At 43.6% G+C, this 20,428-nt stretch overlaps 1 protein-coding gene across 8 annotated transcripts in view; it reads right to left on the reverse strand.

The window, feature by feature from the left end:
* Positions 1-6,626: 6,626 nt before the first annotated feature.
* Positions 6,627-20,428, reverse strand: part of apold1b (apolipoprotein L domain containing 1b) — a 38,859-nt gene continuing 25,057 nt past the window's right edge. For 5 of the 8 annotated variants that reach the window (XM_055229146.1, XM_055229145.1, XM_055229142.1 and 2 more), the window contains 7 exons: positions 19,724-19,759; positions 15,711-15,782; positions 15,275-15,314; positions 15,159-15,204; positions 13,306-13,720; positions 7,911-8,069; positions 6,627-7,127 (listed from right to left, as the gene is read on the reverse strand). In XM_055229146.1, coding sequence (XP_055085121.1) covers positions 6,807-7,127; positions 7,911-8,069; positions 13,306-13,720; positions 15,159-15,204; positions 15,275-15,314; positions 15,711-15,782; positions 19,724-19,759 — 1,089 coding nt within the window. In that variant the 3' untranslated portion in view covers positions 6,627-6,806. The remainder of the gene's footprint in view (positions 7,128-7,910; positions 8,070-13,305; positions 13,721-15,158; positions 15,205-15,274; positions 15,315-15,710; positions 15,783-19,723; positions 19,760-20,428) is intronic. The other 3 variants (XM_055229143.1, XM_055229144.1, XM_055229141.1) reach the window with 1 other exon arrangement.

Consider the following 20,428-nt stretch of genomic DNA (forward strand, 5'->3'; position numbering starts at 1 on the left):
TACTTATGTCGATCTGTTGAACCTGCACCACGGCGAGGAGGAGGTATAACAAATAATGTGATATGATGAGTCAAAAGGGTGTGGTGTAAGATTGGAGGAGGCATTAGATTAAAAAATAAAAAATACTTGGTGAGTGTCACCTTCTCATATACCAGGGGTCACAAATAAAATATCACTGAGGTCCGAAAAAAATCGACAAGTGAAGGTCTGAAGCTTCTGTTTTATTTTTAGTTCCAATTTTAACAGCTGTAATGATAACAGTTTTTAAGTTGTGCATTTAACTATGAAAATAAATTACATGTTTATTTTAAAGTAAAACAAAAACATGCTTTTTGACTGGAATGTGAAACAAAATTTTAAAAAGTGCTTGTTACAAAAACTACACAACACTGAACGTTGATAAATAATTTGAACTAACAAAGGATTTTACTTTTTCTGAGAGAAGTAAGCTCTTTGTTGCTTTGCAAGCATTCTAAATCTAGGGCTGAATGCTGTTAAAGCCTTCCTCAAGCACATGTGAAGGTGGTCATTGGTGAGCCTGGAACGGTATTTGTTTTTGATGATGTTCATTGTGGAGAAAGCAGCTTCACAGCAGTATGTTGAACCAAACATACACAATATGTACAGGGCTACTTTCTTTAGTGTTGGGAAAGATGTCTCTGAAACTAACTGGATCCAGAAAGAGTCAGCATCTCTTTCACTAACTTGCTCTTTCAGCACCACATTTGACTGGAGATCTGCAAGTTCCATCTGAAGAAGTCCTGCATTTGCCCATATGAAACTGTCATTGAATCTGTGCATCTAAAAATTACGGCACCTTCCCCAAATACACTGATCTCATTGGCTGACCCGCACCGTGCATGGCTCTCTTAAAAACTTTACCGTATCACTCCGCCTCGTTCGGAGGAGACTCTGCTTTCTACCGCGGCGAAGGCTATAAGCTGCGCAAGATGGTTAGATAATGCGCGCATTATAAACTTTGAAATTCACCAGATATAGGCTAAAAAAGCTCTGGTCCGGATTGGATCGCATCTTGGTCCGGATCCGGACCGGAGTCCGCCTTCTTGTGACCAGGGTCATATACCATAAACTCAAGTTCATAATTGTAATGCTTTTTTTTTTTTTTTTTAGAACAACTTAAAGGAAGCGATTGTACATTAATATTTAATAGTCCAGTATGGGTTTGTTTTTGAGCCCTGTTCTGGGATCCAAAGGAAAAAAAGACAGATTACATTATTTATTTATTGCTTATCAACTTCAGACTTGCATGAGGTTCTACCATGTTGTCTCTTCAACAAAATCTTCAACAAAATTTGCTGCAGCTCAAATCCAGCTCACAGCACTTTAAGTAAAAATGCACTAAATTTATGTATTTTATTGAATTTCTGAGCAATACTATAATGAAATGAAAGCTAAAGGTAACTTTAACGACAGGGTATTATGCAAAATCCACTTTTTGGAGCTTCCTATCATGTTATAACTTCATCTTTAAGGTTAACAGTACGCAACCACGTCTTTTATGCAGGGCTCATTCCACGAGCCTACGTTCAAAATACACAGTCAAATCAGGACAACAGGGAAAGAAGTAAGAAGATATTTAAACAAGAACAGCCAAGGTACTGCCCCATGTTAGAATAATCTGCACTTTTAGGTGTCACATTTGTTTCATTTCCATGTCCTTGCGGAGACATTTGGCTTGGAGAAGTGGATAATATACAATCAGTGTGCTTCTGTCAGTCCATGTGGTTCATCTTTTTACAAAATGGAACCCTGTATCTCCTCCCAGAATGCAGGAGCTCACACTGTGTGAGGTCATGAGATGATCTCGGAGGATCTTCAGAGCCCGTCTCGTTGTTTAGAGCCCGTTTCGTTGTTCAAAGCCCGTCTCACAGCTGACTTTTCAGAGATGGTCTATGTTCCAGTCAGAAACTTGACGGTCAAGTATAAATGACAGATCCTTAGATGTCTCTGTTATATTTTGTCTGACTCCAAACTCTCTCCTTAAAGTCCAGACGCTGGGGAAAAGGGGGAAAGAAGGCGCCTGATTTGTCTGTTATTAATGTTCATATCTTGATTTACAGACACAATAGTGAAATAAAAACCCTAGGATCATGTAGAGGGTTAATACGAACATTTAAGACGAGAATGACGAGTCGATGGAGCAGGAAGTCGCACATGATCACTTCCTGTTTGGAACGCGGTGGCTAGCAGGTTAGCTATGTCCATTTATATAAACGGTCTATGATAAACATACTACACATGTGTTTACAGTTTATATCTCATAGAAGTGTAATAACCCCTTGTAAATGCAATACTGTGGAACATGTCCAACCTGAAAAGTTACATAGTGTACCTTTAAAATGCAGTCTCTGTTAATGCTTAAATGTAGTTATTACTCTTATAATGTGAATAAATCTCACTGATGCAAAGCCTAAACTCTGTTAATCTGAGGTGAGAGAAATGTGATTTTATTTCTAAATCATAAGAGACCAAGGAGCTCTTGTGTTTCAAAAATGTTTGTGGAGAAGACTCAAATATAACATTTTCCTGCTATTCAACAGTTCACCCTCACGTGACAAAGGATCAGGGGTTTAGGGTCAGAATTTAGGGTCAGGGTCAACTGTTCCGCTTCAGTTGTTGAATAATTTGTATATACATTCACTTTTTGTGTCATACTTAAAATGTACAGGTACTTGATTGATTTGGTTTTAAGAAAAATATGGAGAAAATCAGTGGTGGATGAAGTATTCATTTGTGTTAAGTAAAAGTACAGATGCAGGGCCCAAAGTATCACATAAAATAATCTATGTACTTAAGAGTACAAAGTACTTTGCAGAGATTTTTAGAACAAAGCATCACATGTAGTGATTTTGATAAAGAATTTAGCTGATTTTAACTGATGCAAAAGATTTCTTAAATTTCCAGGCTGTTTTTGTGTAGTTGGTTTTCTTAAAGTTGTGACATTAACTCAAATTAAATGGGCTAAAAATAAGTTTAGGTGATAACTCAATCTGACGTTGCAAGGTTGTGAGGTTGCCAGATTCGACCAACCAAACCTGCCCAGCAGCATCTGAAAAAACGCCCAAAGCCCCACGAGGCTCATACATGTTTATGAACATGGCAACGCTCCGACGACACGGCCCCGCCCCCTCCTCTTTCTGTCACTGAGCGCTATTGTCTTTTAGATGACAGGAGGCATTAGTGGAACGATTAAGAGAAAACTCATCAACAGATTTAGCATGAAAAGTTTCCATGGTTCAACCTGTGGACAGCTCCAAAAATCCCCCACCTGCCGACACAGAAGTGTGGGCACAGACGTTTATAAATGTAAACACACAGGACTGTGGGCACGTTTAAAATCTTTGGCTGTTTGACTTTATTTAAATGATCCTTTAAACTGTAAGAATTTGATTTTTATTCCATAAACATGACTGAACTGTGTCCCCACATATAAGGTAAACATGTTCAAATTAAGTATATATTTTACTGATAATTATTCTAATGCTGATTTATTCTTAATCACAAAACAATGAACATGAGGCCAAGAAATTTGTTATAATTTGGTGTTTTGGTCCAAGACGATTCAATCACAAATGTTGAAATCCAGTTGGTTTAAACCTTAAAGGACTCTCTCTGATCTGAATCCCCCTCAGCCCCAGCACCTGCTGCCAATCATTAAAGAGGGAATTACACAATATCAATGACATCGCCCATATGAGGGGACTTAAATATTAAATATGTTAATACTTTGTGTCGGGTGAATATAGCATTTTCAAAACAATAAATGAACCATGATGATCTAAATATGTTACAGCTCAAACCTCTCAGATCCATCGATAATCGGGCAGTAAAGGCACTCGATAACAAACACTTTATTATCACTAAGTAAATACAAAATGTTGAGTTTCAACAATTTAATTTTATGTTCAAATCTAAGAAATTTATACAAAATTATTAATAATGCAGCTCCATGGCCGTTGAAAAAAACATCAGACAGTGGAATCAGCTTCATCAGTTTGTAGATTTGCATCATTTTACTAAAAAAAAGGACATTTTGGATCATAAAATGTGTCCACATCAGTCTGGTTAGTCTGTTCTGTTCACATTTTTTCATACTGTTATGGACTGTATAAACATCATGTACTGGACATGGGGATGTTTTATTGTATTTAACTGATAATATTAATGTTGAACTGATTGTTCTCCTGCCCAGGGTCCGCACCTGCCCAGGGTCCGCACCTGCCCAGGGTCCGCAGATGGAAAGAGGCTACAGCTAAATCTGGTACAAATCTTTTTTTTAATAAGATTACTTAAAATGTACATGACAAATAAATAAAGAAGGAAAGACAGAAACTTATTTCCCCATAGAAGTCAAATACCTCCTTCTTTAATACCTGTTAAGGGAGCAGCTCCTGTCTGAGTTAAAGAGGCTGCCACAGTCTCTACATTTCCTTGATCCTGTTCTCTATTTGCTCATCTGTTTCTTGTTGATTGTCATTGTTGATTTTCTAACTTTCTGTTCGTTAAATCAATTCTCACGTTCAGCTTTAAGAGGCGACTGCTGCTGTGATTTTGGGCTTTCCAAAAAAAATTGAACTGTAAATACCTTTTTACCTCTTTAATACCTTGTAGAAGTAAATACCCCCTCTATAATACCCCATAGAAGTAAAAAACCCTCTATAATACCTCGTAGGAGTAAATACCCCCTCTTTAATACCCCGTAGAAGTAAATATCCCCTCTTCAATACCCCGTAGAAGTAAATATCCCCTCTATAATAGCCGTTGACTCGTCGGTGACATGCCTGTGGCCCCATAATGATAGACCTGTACAGTTAACGTGACTAATCCCAACCGCATTTAGGGCATTTTATTACAGCCATTCGCGTCTTTGACGTCTTTCATGACTCGTAACATTTTTTAGTTTTACATTTTAATAATCATTTGAATGTTTCAATCATCCTTATGCAAACAAAACATTAACCTAAGCACAAGTCCATGCCATTTTGAAGTAGCCTGCGGTGATTAAATACAAACTGCCTTTGTGTCCTTGGGCAGGGCCTTTACCCAGCCGGCCTTCTATTTTTTATTTTATCATCATATAATTTTATCATTATTATTTTACGTTGCACACTTGCCTGGGATCCAGAACACACACTTCTTTTATACTCTCTGAAGATGTGAGGTGGACACTCATGGTCCGTCCACATCAGGAAAAATAAAGAAAAAATATATCACAGGACGCTAAAAAACACGGCGGTGTCCGGAGAATCGACGAGCGAAGCCTAAGCTCCGTCAGTCACATGTCACTGGAAAGAACGAATCTAATTGGATGATCACGTTTGTTTGTTGTTTGTTTTATACAGTTTGGTCCTCGTCCTCCGTTGCACCTCAAGTCCAGTCAGAGAAATCATTCTCTCTCGAAGTCACGTCCTAGTTTGTAAATTCTGTTCTGAATGAGAGCGATTGGAGGAGCTGAAGGCGCAGGTTGGCAGCCTCGCTTCCATGAGTCTACCCTAGGGCAGCTGTGGCTACAGAATTAAGCAAGGCAAGTATATCTGTACAGCGCAATTCGTACATGAGGTAATTCAAAGTGCTTTACAGAATAAAAAACACATTAAAGTCGCAATACAACAAATCAAAACATAAATAATCAAAAATAATCATCATAAGATTAACATTTAATGAGAAAAGTGCAGAATAAAATCCTTTTGAGTCTGGATTTAAACATTGTCAAAGTAGAGGCGTGACTCACATCTTCAGGAAGAATGTTCTAGGTTTTACAATAATCTGAAGTGAATGAATGACCTCAATACAATGTTTAGTCTGGTCAAACCTGTACAAACTGGCTGGGTTTGTACAGCAACAAACGGGAATTCACGAGGAAGTGGACCAAAGAGCAGCGGAGTCCTGTAGCTGTTCCTCTTGTTCACGCCTTTGTCCGGCACTGATCCTCACAGCTGTTCATTATTTTGTTTATACAGTCTGTTTGATACTGAAATTTGTGACCTGAATCAGATAAACGGATATAGCTAACCTGCTAGCCTCCGCATTCCAAACAGGAAGTGATCATGGGCGCACTTCCTGCTTCTTCGACTCTGGCTCTAATTCACTTTCTGTGTAAAAACTGTGTCCTCTCTCTGTCTCTGCTGCTGTCAGACTCATTCTGGTCTTAAATGTTCGTATTAACCCTCTACATGATCCTGGGGTTTTTATTTCACTATTGTGCTGTTATTAATGTTCATATCTTGCTTTACAGATGCATCAGGCGCCTTCTTTCCCCAAGGTCACTCCCGCTAGCGCAGGTTTGATTGACAGTAATCCCTCTGTTGTCATGGTCTGACGCTTCAGTTCTGAAGAAGCATCTTGGGTGAGCAGCGAAATGTCTTCACTCCTACAACTTTTTGTCTATTTGACAGATTTAACGTTGGCTTTTACTAATGTTTAATTGTAGTGCAGTGCATAGCAGTGTTGCTATGCGCCCGCTCTCTGCTAAACCAGCGATGCAGGCGGGAAGGGGCGTTACCTTCAAAAGCCTCGCTCTGGATTGGCTCTTTGCTATGCGTGATGTGAGTGGTTCCTTGATCTAAAGTGCTGTATAGAAATGTGACTATTCACCAAAACACAATCAACATTTGAAGAAATAACTTTATTGTAGACACATTCTATAATTAATTACCTTTAAATAGTATTACTAAATAAAATGCCTTCTTAAATACTTTAAAACAGCTAGTACAAACTCAGTAACCAAATATCTCAATGCTAAGTTCCTTCAGTGTTTGCTAAAAAAATGGAGTTGTAATCTTGTTTCATTCTTCAAGTTCGATCAGTTTTTTCAGATCTGATTTTAAGACTTCTTCATCCTCTTCCTCCTCTACCTCCACCTCAATCCCATCCATTGTTTTCTGTAAGTCTTCTTTGATTCGGTTGAGCTCCAGCAGTCCATTTTGGAGGTCTTTGCACACTTCTCGGATCTTGGCGGCGAAGTCCGTCTTGGCTCCTTGCTTCAGCTCGATGGAGTCTTTGGCCAGGAAGAAGACGTCCAGAGCCAGGAAGAGCCCGGACATGACCCCCGTGGTGACGCTCATGACCTGGGCAGCTTTAGCGGCTCCTCCTGCTACGCTCAGAACCTGAACGGTGAAAAAAAACAACAACATAAGCGGCATTTTCAAACATCACGTGACCACTCTGACGAAGGCCGGTAATGAGCAGTCGAGATGGTCAGGCATGAAAACAGAAGACCAGATTGAGCCTCACTGGACATAAGCAGTGTGCAGATGCTAACGGAGGAGGTGCATCTGTTTTAAAAGTAATCCTCACAATTGTCGTCTCCGTGTCCCTACTCCACGGCTATTACTCTTTTCATTGATTCAATCTAAACATCCCAACATCTTGTCAGGTTCAGCAACAGACATTATTTTCACACATGGATTGACCACCACAGAGTCCAGCCCTTAACCCCATTGAGAATCTTTGGGATGTGCTGGAGAAGCTTTGAGCAGCGTCAGACTCGACCATCAATGCAACAGGTGAAACATTAATGCAACACTGGATGGAAAAAATAAAATCTGTGACGTTGGAGAAGCGAAATCGAAACAATGACACAGCGAATGTGTGACGTAATCAAAGCTAAAGGAGGAACAACCAAAGAGTAGTGTGTGACCTCTTTTTTTTTTTTTGGTGCAACTTTTTTCTTGGCCAGGCAGTGTATATGAAGACGCCCAAAGCTTTGCAGAGCTTAGTTTATTCACTTCTCACACACTGGTTTTAAGCTCCCATTGTGAGCAAAGCTGCCCTGGAGCAGACTGACAGACTGTTTAGTTTGTCATTGTTGTGGTGCTGTTTTTCATGTCTATTGTGCTTGGTTTGAATGTGGAACTTATTACTACTTTAAAAATAAATAAACAGTCGACCTGCACAGTGTTGATGAGGCTCTCCGTGTTGATGACCAGAGCTTTGCCCGCACGCCCGCCCTCCTTCACCACATGCTTCACGTTTTGGTTCAGGTGCTTCTTGGCAATGGCTTCGGCGTATTGTTCGAAATTCCACTCCTCCAGGGTCTCCATTCCCTCCTGTGGATTGAACAAGCACACAGCAAATGTTGAATCCGCCCCATCGTTCTTGTCTCTATGGATCATTCTGTGATAATTTACACATTTTAAATAACAATATTCATAAAAGAAACATGCAAGCTGATGTCATCGTAAACATCATCAGAACAAAGCGGTAATCCCTCAGTCGTCATGCTGTCGGCGCCCCCTTTGGACAGCTGCACATCACATTTTTTTACATCTGTACCAAAATGACGACAAGACACTGCTGAATCCTATGACTATCACCGATTAAGAAAATAAAACTGGAGAAGGAAGTGTGTGTGTCACGGTGGGCGTGAAAACGGATAAATCAATAAAACGGAATCTTAAATAAAGATACTCAAGATAAACAAGCATGAATCACGCAGAATAAAACTTCAGTAGAGTAAATGAGAAGGTCATGTTTGGGAATTAGAAATACAAATCTTTATGCAAAAATATTCTTAATAGGTATGTTTGTTGGAGATGAGTAGTATATCAAAGCCAGTTTTGTCGCCCGGACTGGCGTTACCGGGGCACCACCCTGGGGCCAGGCCTGGGGTGGGTGCTCGGCAGCGAGCGCCTGGTGGCCAGGTCTTTCTCCATGGGGTCCGGTAGGGCCCAGCCCGAAGGAGTGACGTGGGGCCGCCCTCCCGTGGACCCACCCCCTGCGGGAGATCCGGGTGGCAGTCGAAGGGGGGGCCCCCCCCAACGACTGGCTCTGGGGACATGGAATGTCACCTCGCTGGGGAAGAAGGAGCCAGAGCTTGTGCGGGAGGTTGAGCGTTACCGGCTAGATATAGTCGACCTCACCTCCAGGCACAGTTTGGGCTCTGGAATCCAACTCCTTAAGAGGGGCTGGACTCTCCATTTCTCTGACGTTGCCCACCGGGAGCGGCGGTGAGCTGGTGTGGGCTTATTGCCCCACAGCTCAGCCACCATGTGTTGGAGTTCACCCCACGTTCACGTGGAGTTCACGTGTTGGTGAACGAGAGGGTCAGGGACAGGTTTCTCACTGTTGTGTCGGCCTACAGGCCAAACAGCAGTGCAGAGTACCCGACCTTCTTGGAGTCCCTGGGAGGGGTACTAGACAGTTCACCAACCGGGGACTCCGTTGTTCTCCTGGAGGACTTCAATGCCCATGTGGGTAATGGCAGTGACACTGGGAGGGGCGTGATTGGGAGGAATGGCCTCCCCGATCTGAATCCGAGTGGTGTTCTGTTATTGGACTTCTGTGCTAGTCACAGTGTATCCATCAGTGCACATGGCACCAGGACACCCTAGGTCTGAGGTCGATGATCGACTTCGTTGTCGTGTCATCTGATCTCCGGCCACTTGTCTTAGACACTCGGGTGAACAGAGGGGCTGATCACCACCTGGTGGTGAGTTGGATCCGCTGACAGAGGAGGAAGCCGGACAGATCAGGCAGGCCCAAGCGCATCGTGAGGGTCTGCTGGGAACAGCTGGTGGAGCCCTCCATCAGAAGGATCTTCAACTCACACCTCCAGGAGAGCTTCTCCCTGATCCCGGGGGAGGCTGGGGACATGGACTCCGAGTGGGCCATGTTCTCCACCTCTATTGTCGATGTGGCTGCTTGTAGCTGTGGTTGTAAGGTCTGCGCTGCAATCCCCTAACCCGGTGGTGGACACCAGGAGTAAGGAATGCTGTCAGGCTGAAGAAGGAGTCCTATCAAGCCTTGTTGGCTCGTGGGACTTCTGAAGCAGCTGATAAGTACCAGCAGGCCAAGCGTGCCGCAGCTCGTGTGGTTAGAGACAAAAACTCCGGGGTCAGAGGAGTTTGGGGAGGCCATGGAGGAGGCCTATCGAACGGCCTCAAAGAGATTCTGGCAAACCGTCCGACGCCTCAGGAGGGGGAAACAGTGCAGGTGGAGAGCTGCTGACCTCAACTGAAGATGTCAGGTGGTGGAAGGAATACTTTGAGGATCTCCTCAATCCCACCGTCATGTTTTCCGAGGAGGAAGCAGAGACTGGGGAGCCGGAGGCGGACTCGTCCATCACTGAGGTGGTTGGCAAGCTCCTCGGCGGCAAGGCTCCGGGGGTGGACGAGATCCGTCCTGAGTACCTCAAGTCTCTGGATGTTGTGGGGCTGTCTTGGCTGACACGTCTCTGCAACGTGTGCCGGTCGGGGACAGTACCACTGGATTGGCAGACCGGGGTGGTGGTCCCTCTGAATAAGAAGGGCGACCGGAGGGTGTGTTCCAATTACAGGGTTATCACACTCGTCAGCTGTCCCGGTAAGGTCTATTCCAGGGTACTGGAGAGGAGAATCCGACTGATAGTTGAACCTCGGATTCAGGAGGAGCAGTGTGGTTTTCATCCCGGTTGCGGAACACTGGACCAGCTCTATACTCTCCATCGGGTCCTCGAGGGCTCATGGGAGTTTGCCCAACCAGTCCACATGTGTTTTGTGGATCTGGAGAAGGCATTCAACCGTGTCCTTTGGGGGGTGCTCCGGGAGTATGGGGTCCCAGGCTCTTTGCTAAGGGCTGTCTGGTCCCTGTATGACCGGAGCAGGAACTGTGTTCGCATTGCTGGCAGTATATCAGACCTGTTCCCGGTGCATGTTGGGCTCCGCCAGGGCTGCCCTTTGTCACCGGTTCTGTTCATTATATTTATGGACAAAATTTCAAGGCGCAGCCAGGGTCCGGAGGGGGTCTGGTTTGGGAACCACAGGATCTCATCTCTGCTGTTTGCAGATGATGTTGTCCTTATGGCTGCAAACTGCCCCAGTCCTGGCTTGATGAAGCCAAGTGTGAAGTGACTAGGATGAGAATCAGCTCCTCTAAATCCAAAGCCATGGTCCTCGACCGGAAAAAGGTGGTTTGCCCTCTCCGGGTGGGTTGTGAGTTTCTGCCTCAAGTGGAGAAATTCAAGCTCCCCCCATGTAGCAGGCACTGGGGCCTGCTATGTGGTATCTCCGGGTCTTGTTCACTTGTGAACAAGACCCGAGGCAGAGATCCACCACCTACCCGGAGAGGGCAAGCCACCTTTTTCCTGTGGAGAACCATGGCCTTGGATTTGGAGGAGCTGATTCTCATCACCACAGGTTCTCATCTCGCAGAGATGAGAACCTGTGGTTCCTGAAACAGACCCCCCCCTCCAGCCCCTGACTGCACTTAGAAATTCTGTCCATAAAAACAATTAACATAACCAGTGACAAAGGGCAGCCCTGGCGGAGTCCAACATGCACCGGGAACAGGTCTGACTTACTGCCGGCAATGAACACAGCTCCTGCTCCGGTCATACAGGGACCGGACAGCCCTTAGCAAAGGGCCATGGACCCCCATACTCCCGGAGCACCCCCCAAAGGACACCATGAGGGACACGGTCAAGTGCTTTCTCCAGATCCACAAAGCACATGTGGACTGGTTGGGCAAACTCCCATGAGCCTCGAGGACCCAATGGAGAGCATAGAGCTGGTCCAGTGTTCCGTGACCAGGACGTAAACCGCAGTGCTCCTCCTGAATCTGAGGTTCAACTATCGGATGGATTCTCCTCTCCAGTACCCTGGAATAGACCTTACTGGGAAGGCTGAGGAGTGTGAATCCTCCTGTAATTGGAACACATCCTCTGGTCCCCCTTCTTATACAGAGGGACCACCACCCCGGTCTGCCAGTCCAGAGGGACTGTCCCCGACCACCACGTAATGTTGCAGAGATGTATCAGCCAAGACCCACAACATCCAGAGACTTGAGGTACTCGGGACGGATCTTGTCCACCCCCGGGGCCTTGCCACTGAGGAGCTTGCCAACCACCTCAGTGACTTCAGCCAGGGTGATGGATGAATCCACCTCCGGGTCCCCAGTCTTTGCTTCCTCCTCGGAAGACGTGACAATGGGATTGAGGAGATCCTCAAAGTATTTCTTTCACCGTCCAACAACATCCCCAGTTGAGGTCAACAGCCCTTCACCTGCACTGGAAACAAAAATAAATGAATTGAATTGAAACTGGAAACAGTGTTGGAGAAGTACTGCCTCCTCCTGATGCGTCGGACGGTTTGCCAAAATTTCTTTTGAGGCCATCCGGTAGTCCTCCTCCATGACCTCCCCGAACTCCTCCCAACCCCGAGTTTTTGCCATCGTGACAGCATGAGCCGCAGCACGCTTGGCCCGCCGGTACTCGTCAGCTGCCTCAGGAGTCCCACAAGCCAACAAGGCTCGATAGGATTCCTTCAGCCTGATGGCATCCCTTACTTCCAGTGTTCACCACCGGGTTCTGGGGTTGCCGCCACGACGAGCACTGCAAACCTTACGACCACCGCTATGAGCAGCCATGCCGGCAATAGAGGCACAGAACATGGCCCACTCGGAATCCATGTCCCCATCCTCCCCCGGGATCAAGGAGAAGCTCTCCTGGAGGTGCGAGTTGAACACCCCCCTGACAGAGGGCTCCAGACTTTCCCAGTAGACCCTCACGATACACATGGGCCTGCCAGGTCTGTCCAGCATCCAGCTCGTCACCAGCTCTGCACCTCTTTTCACCTGTCTTGGACACACGGCCGGAAGTTAGATGACACAACAACAAAGTCAACCTCCGACCTGGAGTGTCCTGGTGGACGCTGATGGACACATTTGTGCTTAAACATGATGTTCGTTATGGATAAACTGTAGATAGCACAGAAGTCTAATAACAAAACACCGCTCAGGTTCAGATCAGGGAGGATGTTCTTCCCGATCACACCCCTCCAAGTGTCACTGTCATTACCCACATGGGCATTGAAGTCCCCGGTCGGTGCATTGTCTAGTACCCCTACCAGGGACTCCAAGAAGTCCGGGTACTCTGTACTGCTGTTTGGCCCGTAGGCCGACACAACAGTGAGAGACCTGTCTCCAACCCGAAGGCGCAGGGACGTGACCCTCTCGTTCACCGGAGTGAACCCCAACACGCAGCAGCTGAGCTGTGGGGCAATGAGCCCACACCAGCTCGCCGCCGCTCCCCGCGGGCAACGCCAGAGAAATGGAGAGTCCAGCTCCTCTCGAGGAGTTGGGCTCCAGAGCCCAAGCTGTACGTGGAGGTGAGGCCGACTATATTTAGCCGGAACTGCTAAACTTCCCACACAAGCTCAGGCTTTTTCGTATTCTGCTCATTGTGTTACCTTGCCCAGGCCTCTCTTGTTTAATATATTCTGATTCCAAATGTGATTTCCTGGTTAAATAAATATAACTAGTTTGAATCATCTGGGCACTTACTGAAACATGACCCTGTGTGTTTTTTACCTGCAGAAAGTCCAGGCAGTCCTTGATGTCCTTGATCTCGTCCTGATAGTCCTGGATCATCTTCTCCACCTTCTTACGGTCAGTTTTGGAGTGGACCGTGTCAGTGATATTGGCCGAAGCCGAAGTGAGTCCGCCCGCCGTGGCCACCCCGATCCCCACAGCGGTCACGATGAGGGACGTCCCAGCGGTGAACGGGGCCAGGATGAGCCCGGTGATGGTGGTGATCGAACCCGCCACACTGGCCACGCCCCCTCCCACGCTCGCCGTCACAGTCTTCTTATGGAAACTGTCTGCAGCGTCGGCCATAGCGAGCAGCTCCAGGATCTTCTGCTGCAGAGAACCTCCGCGTTTGTTAAACAGGCGCACGAACAGGCGAGCGGCCATGAAGACACGATCGGCCGCTTCTTCCACCACACTGAGGGAACAAGAATAAAGTCAGATCTGCACAACAGTTTGGACCACGGACTGTATCAAGAAGTGAACTAAGGGATCGCAACGTCACCCACAGTGCAGCTCCAAATGAAGCTCATCAACGCTAGCAGTTATAGGGACGAACTTGGAGTCGAATTCTATACAGTGGTCCCTGGTTTATGGGGACCACTGTATAGAGGTTATGTTTGAAAAATAACCTGCAATAGACGAAATCCGCAAAGTATCAGCTTTGTTTTCCAGCTGTAAAACCCCTCACCACACACTTTTCTCACACAGGCATTAACATTTTCTCACATTTCTCTCGTTTAAACACTCTCAAAGTTCAAACCTTCATAGATTTAAAAAAATAAGTTCAGTATTGTATAATGAAACCAAAGATCGCAGTGTGACTCTGTGGGTTTTGTCAGGGAGAAAACTTACAGCACTTAAATGTCGATGAAACGTTCTGCACCAACAAAGGCGCCTACGAAGGTTTGAACTTTGAGAGAGTTTAAACAAGAGAGAAATGTGAGAAAATGTTAATGCCTGTGTGAGTAAAAATTTATAAAGTGTGTGGTGAGGGGTTTTACAGCAAAAACATAGAGAATAATTGTACAAAATAAAGCTGATATTTTGCCTATTGTGGGTTATTTTTAGAACGTGACCCCCGTGATAAACCAGGGACCAGTGTATCTTCATTTTCAAAGTATTTTTATAACTTTCTACATTTATACACAGAGACACACAAATATGAAGCAAGACGAGAGGAATTATGCAGCAAAGGAGTGATAAAAGTAAAATAACTCGACTAAATATGTTTTATATTTCACGTTCAAACCCTCAGACACTCCTCGCTTTACTTTGTGGAGCTCAAACCTTTGTCCTTCAAACTGTAAATAAAAATTATGCTTTTAAAAATTGTTTCATCGATATTGTGGGTTTTGTCAAGGAGAAAACAAATTGCAAACGTACAGCACTTCAGAGTCACACTGAGATCCAACGTTTATGTAAATTTGTCTGAACACATTCTGTACTGGACAAGAGACACGGCACGGAGGAGACTGATGGACAATGGTCTACAGTCCAACAGCCAATCAGGCTGTCGTGCGTCCTGATTGGCTGTTGGACTGTAGACCAATGCACATTCATACAGTGTAAAAAAGCATGCAAAATTGCACCCAAAAAAATCCGCAAAACAACGAGACCACAAAAGATGAACCACGATATAGCGAGGGACAACTGTATCTGGAATTCTCACGGCGAGTATCATAGCATCAAACTATACATTATGGGCCACAACCAACATCTTCTGCCACCAAATGCCTAGAACTAACCCTGGTTTCTACTTTCACTTCAACAAAAAGATTAACAATACGTTTGATTGACTATGTGACGTAAAAAGAGATCCCAAACCCACAGGTGAGCGTAGTATGGGTACTTACTCTTCAGCTTCTGCGTCTTGGTTTGACTCGTTCCACTCGTGCCAACCTAAACACGACAAACTATTAGCTCCAAATGCTTTTAAAAAAAATATTAAACGATCTCAAATGTGACTGACCCTCAACTGTGTTCCACCAGGACAGGAGCCCGTCTTCATCCTGGAATCAAACACAGATTAGACCAAAAAACATGGAAACAATTTTACGTACACGTTTTCACAATTTTTGTTTCGCCTTTATTTTATTTACGTGAGAATCTAGTGTAAATAGTAAAGCATCAACAATCTGAATGAATGTGTTTAATGTAGTAATAAAAATATATAAACAAGTTTGGAATTGGGTTTTTTTCTTTTTTTTTTATAGTCACCCTTTTGACATTTCTTTATCTTAAACTGTCAAATTGCATTATTTATCTATTTTTTTGCTGGATAATTCCACATATCTTGCATCATATATTCAATGTTTTCCTTTGTAGTAAGAAAAGTAAGAAAAAATATATCGAGTCCAAACTGGTGACTGGTTGCGTATATAATAGTTTTGCTTTTTTAAACCTACATCCAGAGGGTCTAGACCTGCTCCGTCACTGCTGACATCTGCAAACTCCAGCGGCTGAATCTGCACCGTCTCCTGCAACGGAAACAGCACGACAAACAAAGAGAATTATTATTATTCCACACCCTGATAATACACTGCCTGGCCAAAAAGATGCCACCTGGATTTAACTAAACAAATAGGTATGAGCCAGGTTAATTATCATTCAGCAACAAGTTATTTAACTCCAACTGCTGCAATGAGTCACTTTTCTTTTCTTAAACAACCAGGTCAAAAGACAGATCCTGTGGTCCTGGAAAAGATGTTAGTCTGAGAAGGTTAAATCATTGATATCCAGTGGAGAAAACGTCTAAAGGAAATTTGCTGTGGATCAGACCTGGACGACGCAGACAAAGATGAAGTTTAAATCTGTCAAATGGACAAATCGTAGAAGTGAAGACATTTGGCTGCTAAACGTCTTCACTTCTACAATGACAGATTTAAACTTAGTTTCTGCGATCTCCTCAGACAGCAAAAGACAACCAAAATCAGGTTAAGAACTGCCCAACGCGTGATTAAAAACTGGACGGATAGTGGGAACCCATCGTCTTTGAAGAAGAAATGTGGCCGGAAAAAGAATCCTGTATGATCGTGATCGGCGACATTTAAACGTTTGGTGAAATCAAATCAAAGAAAAACAGCAGTAGAACTCAGGGCTGTGTTCAAGTGAAAGTCAGAGCATTTTTCAAAGGTGGTCCGACGAAATATTAGTGTGTGCGACCTTTTTTGGGTGGTGTTTTTTGGACAGGCAGTGTGTAAACTACAACTATGCACAAACGACTGAAGAGGTGGATTAGCACAAATAGCCTTTTTAAATTATTTATATAAGAATCAAGTGTTATGGTCCAAGCAGTTTGCTGTGGTCCAAGCACATTATTGCCCCGTCCTATTGAACAGAAACGCTGCTGATCGATTAATTTCTATTGTTAGGACTCAGCCAACACCATAACAGTACAAGTAATACACGCAAAATATGTAAGTACAATTATCATATTTAAAATCCAACCAACACCCTGCCAGTTTATGTTTATCAACTTCAAACTTAAAAGTGTGACATAATCGCAGACCAGGAAATGTGGCAAAAAATGTGAGGAGGTTGGTGAATCCATTGACTATTATTGTCTCCAGGGAGATGGTATTGCATTGCCTGGAATGTTTCACACAAAAGAGAAAAAAAACTATAAGAAATGAATAAGAAAAAAATTGTGTGAACTGATGGTCTTCATAGCACAGACTGTATAAAGAAGTGGACGAAGCGAGTGTGACGTCGGTGTTTACGACGTCCAGTTAAATGAAGCTCATCGAGGCTGGAGCAGGTATAGCGGCGGATTTGGAGCTGAGTTCCATATTTGGAATTTCAACTGCGAGCATCATAGCAACCAAAGAGCCAATCAGGATTAAGGCTGTTGATGGTAACGCCCCTTCCCACCTGCACCGCTGGTTTAACAGGGAGCGGGCGCCTAGCAACGCGGTCAAGCAAACCTGTTACCTGCTAATGCTAGCGTGAGCGACCTCGGGGAAAGAAGGCGCCTGATTTATTTATGTTAACATCTTCAATTCAAGGACAAAATACTGAAATAAAATCTAGAGGTAATAATGGACTCAGACTTGAACTTTAACAGCCACATCACATCAGTAACATCTGTAGCTTTTTACATCTAAAAACATGTCAAAAATCAAATGTAAACTGTCAAAACCAGACTCAGAGAGACTTATCCTGCATTTGTGTCCAGTAGATTAGACGACTAACGTCCTGATCACTGGACTCTCCAAACGAGCCACAGAACAGAACATCCAGAACATCCAGAACATCCAAGAACACTGCTGCTCGGGTCAGGACTAGAACCAGGAAGTACTTCACACATGTGTCCTGTGCTCAGGTCTCTGGCTCCTGTGGCTCAGAGATTTTAAAGCAGCAACCCAGGACTAAACCAGGACTAAACTAGGACTAGGACTAGAACAGGACCAAATCAAGTCTGCATCAGGACTGGGCTCAAACCAGGTGTGAAGCTTTACTATTGATTAGTATCTGGGTCATTTATTTGAAAACCCTTGCCAGTTTTTTGTTTGCTCCAGTTAAACAGATTAATTACACCAGTGTTTCTGTCCCAGGTACAAACCTCGTCCTCGTTCTGATCAGCCAATTTCAGACATAAAAACGTAACACAAACGAAGACAGAGCGAGGACGACAAAGGTAAAAGTTTGTGTTAAAATGACGTCTTCGTTTAGGGTTAACTCAGTTTAAATGAGTTTAATCGAGTCAGTGTCGAGTCGTCTGTCTAAACCGCTGCAGGGTTAATGTGTTTGTCATTAGCTTAAATAAACATTAAAGTAACTTTACTGTTCAAAAGAAGTAAAGTTAATCTGCAACACAAAGTTGTCCTTATGTTTATTTGTTCTGGTAACAACGATTATGTAGCATTACATGACAACACTATTTTCCTTGTTATATATTGTATTGTTCTATTTTTAAATCCACATTCCGAGACCAACCCGCTGCCAAACTAAACCCAGATCACTCGCTGTTTACCGTACGGAAACAAATTCTTTAGTTGGAATTTAATGTGACATGTGGGTGTGGCCTGAGATAGAAAGAAAACGCAACTTATAATTTGTACCTGAGACCTGCCCACGTGTTTACTGACGTTTTAAAGAATTTTATCTGGCTAAATAGAAGTACCTTTTCAGAGTACTTTTTAGCAGCATAGCTTTACTCCTACTCCAGTAAAAGTACTGTTACACAGTACAGTATATCACTGGAGTAAGTTGTGGTTCCTGTTCTCCCTGAGTCTAAAGTGACCTGAGTTTTTATTTAACTTCATGAAATGATCTGAACATTTGTTTTTCTTGCAGCTGATTTAAAAATATATTTAGTTTGGCTCAGTTTTGTGTTTGAAAATATCACATTCTGAGCATTTCATGTTTTGTCCTTTAAATTACATAAACATAATATTAAGTCACGACATCTGAGATATAATTTCTAAGTTGAAGTATTGTTACTTTTACTCGTTCATTCTTTGGCCACTCTACCCTGTGTTTATCATCCACGGTTCAAACAAAAGCAGCAGCTGAATAATTACAAGCTGTGTGTGTGTTTGCTTTATATCATATAATTATCTTCAGGTAAATCAGGTCAGTTACGTTTTATTTTTATATCACATTTAAAACAACCCAGATAAAAGTCAAGAGATACAGATAACACAAGAACAAGAACAGAGCAAGAACACACCTGTGTTAAATACCAAGGTGTGTTTTCAGTCTAGTCTTTGAGCTCCAGTCAGGAGCAGAAATAAACCCTGCAGTTTCAGTTAGGAGGCCTAGGGGGAGCTGTGCGGGGGGATGTGATCTGAGCACTGTCCTCTGTTTCCTCCTCTTTTCCCTCAGCTGCTTCACTCTTCAGTTCACCTGGAGTTCATTCATTTCTCTTCACATGTTCCCTGTCCCACTGTCTGACCGTTTCAGATGCCCTCCCACTGACGGTCATGACCCTAGATCCCCTCCTGTGGACCCGGACCCTTCCCTCGCCCGAATGGATGAGCTGGTGCTGGGGTGGGCTCCCTCTGGCTCTTAGTCGAGCGGCTCTGGCTCTTAGTCGAGCGGCTCTGGCTCTTAGTCGAGCGGCTCTGGCTCTTACTCGAGCGGCTCTGGCTCTTAGTCGAGCGGCTCTGGCTCTTAGTCGAGCGGCTCTGGCTCTTACTCGAGCGGCTCTGGCTCTTAGTCGAGCGGCTCTGGCTCTGAGTTCAGTGTTTTCTATTTATTATCATTTTCTCTTTTTCCTTCATACCGTGTGTCGTCAGATTAATAGATTATGTGAGTGCCCAGATTATAATCACAAATCTCGTTTGACTCGTCGACAAATATAGTTCAACATTTATATGTTTGTTTTTATTTATTTAAACTGTGAACCTCTCAGTCTCCCCTGTCCTCCATCTCAAATGTATTTTTAAAACTCTTAAATTATGATTATTGTACAAACCTCTGTCTGAGCCGGTGCTTCTGCTGCATCAGCGTTCTGAAATGAGAAAAAATAAAAAGTTTAAACATTTCAAACCTGCATAAATACAACACATTTGTTTTTACGCAGAGGGCCTGAAGTCGTGTTTTCATTAAAAAAAACATCTGTATTTGAATAACAGCATCAAAACTGCATCTTCTGTGTATAAATATGACGATTTCTCTAAAATTATAACCAATTATTATTTTTGCATTAATAAATATAGTAAAAAGTATTGGGCCTAAAATTGAGCCCTGGGGAACCCCTTTGCTTAGAAATACAAAACTAGATTTAAACGCGTCGGCTTCTACTGCCTGTTTCTGTTTGATCATTTTGGAGCCAATCACATGAAACATCGTCAAATCCAATCTGCTTCAGACGCTTCAAGACGACTCCATGAAACGTGAGACAGTTCTGCCGATTTAAATAAACTTCTAATCATGATAAATCGACTGAAATATTCATTGATCATTTTACTAATCCTAAATCCTGACAAACACTTTATCAAAAAAGCAGCAATTTATTAAATCAAAATGGTATAAAAGGAATTTGTGACGTTCATGAATAAATCTTTTATAATGATCTAGGAAACATCAACACGTTTACATCTTTATGTCGCATCAAAGTCTCAAGCTGCAAATAACAGATTCTACAAGTCACATGGATTCGTACGACGGAGTAGAAGAG

This window comes from Periophthalmus magnuspinnatus, chromosome 18, assembly GCF_009829125.3.
Source record: "Periophthalmus magnuspinnatus isolate fPerMag1 chromosome 18, fPerMag1.2.pri, whole genome shotgun sequence".
Lineage (NCBI taxonomy): Eukaryota > Metazoa > Chordata > Actinopteri > Gobiiformes > Gobiidae > Periophthalmus > Periophthalmus magnuspinnatus.